Source organism: Mizuhopecten yessoensis, unplaced genomic scaffold (assembly GCF_002113885.1).
Source record: "Mizuhopecten yessoensis strain PY_sf001 unplaced genomic scaffold, ASM211388v2 scaffold714109, whole genome shotgun sequence".
NCBI lineage: Eukaryota > Metazoa > Mollusca > Bivalvia > Pectinida > Pectinidae > Mizuhopecten > Mizuhopecten yessoensis.
In genome coordinates this window covers 1-3334 of record NW_018478956.1, presented here as the reverse complement: position 1 = coordinate 3334, position 3334 = coordinate 1, and the positions used below count along the sequence as shown (strand labels likewise).

The 3334-nt window shown below is 40.7% G+C and overlaps 1 protein-coding gene across 1 annotated transcript; it reads left to right on the top strand.

Annotated features, from left to right (window-relative positions):
• Positions 1 to 1647: 1647 nt before the first annotated feature.
• On the top strand, positions 1648 to 2958 carry LOC110440944 (acetylcholine receptor subunit beta-like 1; the record flags this gene model as incomplete). The annotated part of the gene is made up of 1 exon (XM_021484056.1): positions 1648 to 2958. A coding segment is annotated over exon 1 (1311 nt), but the record flags the coding sequence as incomplete, so codon positions are not given.
• Positions 2959 to 3334: the final 376 nt, after the last annotated feature.

Genomic DNA, 3334 nt, shown 5'->3' with positions numbered 1-3334 from the left:
TCCAGACATTAAAGACACAAGGTCAGGAAGGGATGGCAGAAGTCGCCGAGATATGGAAAATGGCACTGCTGAAAATATGCAACTAGAATCAACACGTTTAGGCCAAACGTTAACTCGACGAGAGGATAAACTGCCAGTAAACTGACCCTTATATTTGTTTTTGTCATAGCAATGAATTGGACGCGTATGATAATACGATGCAATGTGATTGTTTTTAATGTGTTTTCTGACAATGTTTATAATTTGAGACTTTGATATTTGATCAAAGGAGTGTCTAAACAGACAGGAACATATTGAGTGAGAACTAGTAGTACAAGAATACAGCACCGTAGAAGTAAAATATTGGATTTAAAGAAACGTTATACATAATTACTATGTGAACGCTGTAGGGTGTACAGCTTTGGTGTGCTGTACACCTATCAACCATTTCCAAACGACTATTTACATCGTTATCTATATTGATCGAGTACAAAACAAAGAGACGCGGAGTTACATGACCGCACATCCTTCATCTTTGACGCGATAATTGTGAGAAATGACATTTATTAATTGTCTTTCGACTAGAGACTCGGGGTACCAGGTACAAGTAAAGTAACTGTTTAAGTTACTGCTTTGACTTGTTAAGGATCATTCATCAACGTGCTTTGTGCCAAATCCTCCTCTCTTCATTCAGAGTGCTTCATTAATTATATATTCTACGTCAGACTAAAAGTAAACATTCCAGTCAGTCTTAATAATCAATAATCAATACACTAATTATCGGGATGAATAGAACAAATACTCTATAAAGCGGTGCCAGGATTTGACCGGTCAGTCGTGACGTTACTTCAGAGGATCAGAACAGCTTCACTAGGGTGTACTACCCCAGTCTGGAGATATATCAATACGGCACATCAGGGTTCGGTGTGCCAGGCTTTAAGTACTAGTAGTAAACATAGACACAGTCATGAAGGGGAGCGTTATATCTTTGGATGTGTGACATGGACACAAATAATACCTAAACAGAAAATATCATTTCAACACCTGCTTGGGATTTAAACATGAAAACGATTGAAAAGAGGAAACCTATCTATAAGTGATTCTATCGTCACAATGATATATATTCCTTTGTTGACTTGTATTTTTACGCTGTATATTTGTAGATGATTTAAAGGCGTACAAACGGGACTCCGGTCAAACGGTACCAACTTATCACACCTTGTCGGAAGAAAAATGACATTTTTTCTATACAAATAGACGTCAGTGTATACAGCACAAAGGAATCTAATATACCCCTTCAATGAACCCATGTGTATTCCTACACAGACAGCCTTCCGTGTATTATGGTACGTTAACAAGTTCGCTACACGGTGTCGACATATCTTGTTGATACAATGAATTAAAATATTTATTGTGCAAAAGGATCGCAAACTTTGTACAGCGGCTTTTCTCTCAAGACGTTTGCCACGTACTTAACAGACGTGCAGAGAGGAAACGGAGATCTTATGTTCTGCATATCGATATCCCACAGTACAATCGATGAGAGTGTGTTGTGTGTTCACCAGCATATTACCTTCTCGGAAAGCAGCGCCTGAGAGGGACTAAAAGACACGACGGGAAAAATACGTTATGATCTAAGTTACCAAGACGTTTAGTTAACTTTACGAGATGCTAGTCCCGTCTAAGAACACTAATGCTATTAACGTCATAGTGTTGACGTTACTGGTCGTGACGTCATTAGTTCGAGGTTCGTCGCTAACCGACGTCACAAAACTGCAGTCTGATCTTCTTAATGGCTACAACAAGTACGTTCGACCTGCTGACGACACTTATCAACCAGTCTATGTAAATTTCACATTTTTTCTCGTTGGAATTAGGGATTTCGATGAAGTGACTGGAAAATTTGCCGTGACTGCTTTTATGTCTGTGACCTGGAGTGACAGTCGTATGACATGGGATCCCACGGCATACAACTACACGTACTATCTTCCTTTTGCTGGGAACCAAGTTTGGAAACCAAATATCATCCTGATAAACCCATTTAATTCCGTAAGCAAGGTTGGGGAGGACTTCATGGAGATTCGATACCTGTTCAATGGTGGAGCTTCCTGGTCCCCCGGTGACGTGATGAGTAGCGCGTGCGAAATAGATGTCACCTACTACCCTTTTGACAAACAGATATGCATTTTGCAAATGATGCCATGGGGGGCCCCAAGCTCGGAAATTTTATTTATTTCTTCCGCCGAAAAGGCCGACCTGTCGTTCTATGCGGCCCATGGTACTTGGGATTTGGTATCAACTAAAACTAAATCGACTAATCATGATGGTTTGTCATCTTACATAGTGGAAATAACAATGAAAAGACGACCTTTGTTTTTCGTTGTGAACGTCGTATTACCTATCCTGTTCATGGCCTTTCTAAATTCCCTTGTCTTCATACTACCAGTTGAGAGTGGCGAACGGGTGTCTTACGCTATCACTGTCTTGCTTGCAATAGCGGTTTTCTTGACGCTTGTCGGCGATAACTTACCCAAAACATCTGAGCCAATGTCGGTTCTCTGCTACTTCCTCCTAGCTGACCTAATAATGAGTTCCGTCGTTTCAATAATCACGATTATTGGATTACGCATTTATTATATAAACGACCGACCGGTCCCGGGCTGGCTTTCTCACATGGTCGTCTGTCTCAGCTGCGGATCGAACCGGAAACGGAAATTGACGGAACGTGTTACGCCGTCACCAGATACAGTGTCACCTCCTCATTTCAAGTTTGATGGCGTAGAGGAAAACAATTTACCTCAAAGCAGAAAAATTGCTACTGGGAGGAGCCAAATCACAACAGTGATGAATGTGAAGTCTAGGTTGCATTCAGATATTAGTATATTTGATGAAAAACCGGAAGTGGATCCGTTGCCAGTCGAAGACGGACCAACTGTGACCTGGCACCACGTCAACCACGCCCTCGACAAGGTCTCATTTGTAGGTTGTTTAGTCTGGATGACTGTGGTGTGCCTTGCATTTTTCGTCACTGTTGCGAACATGTAACAGCAGTTACCGGGGTGTGTGTTTACCGGAAATGAACTGTACCGAAGGAAACCATCCGAAATGTAATAAGTACTGAAGTCCGCAGTGTAAACATTTTAACATTGAGAAATATTGATTTTAATCCGGACATTGGCTCCAGATATTTTATTTATACATGCGTTAAACGTGTGTTCTAATGAAGGTCAATTAATGTGACCAATATTGCCCGATATATCAAATAAATACATATCGTTGACGGATAAACAATGTAGTCAGGCACACAGTAAATATGATCACTGTTGACTGATATATAGTATATGTGATCACTGTT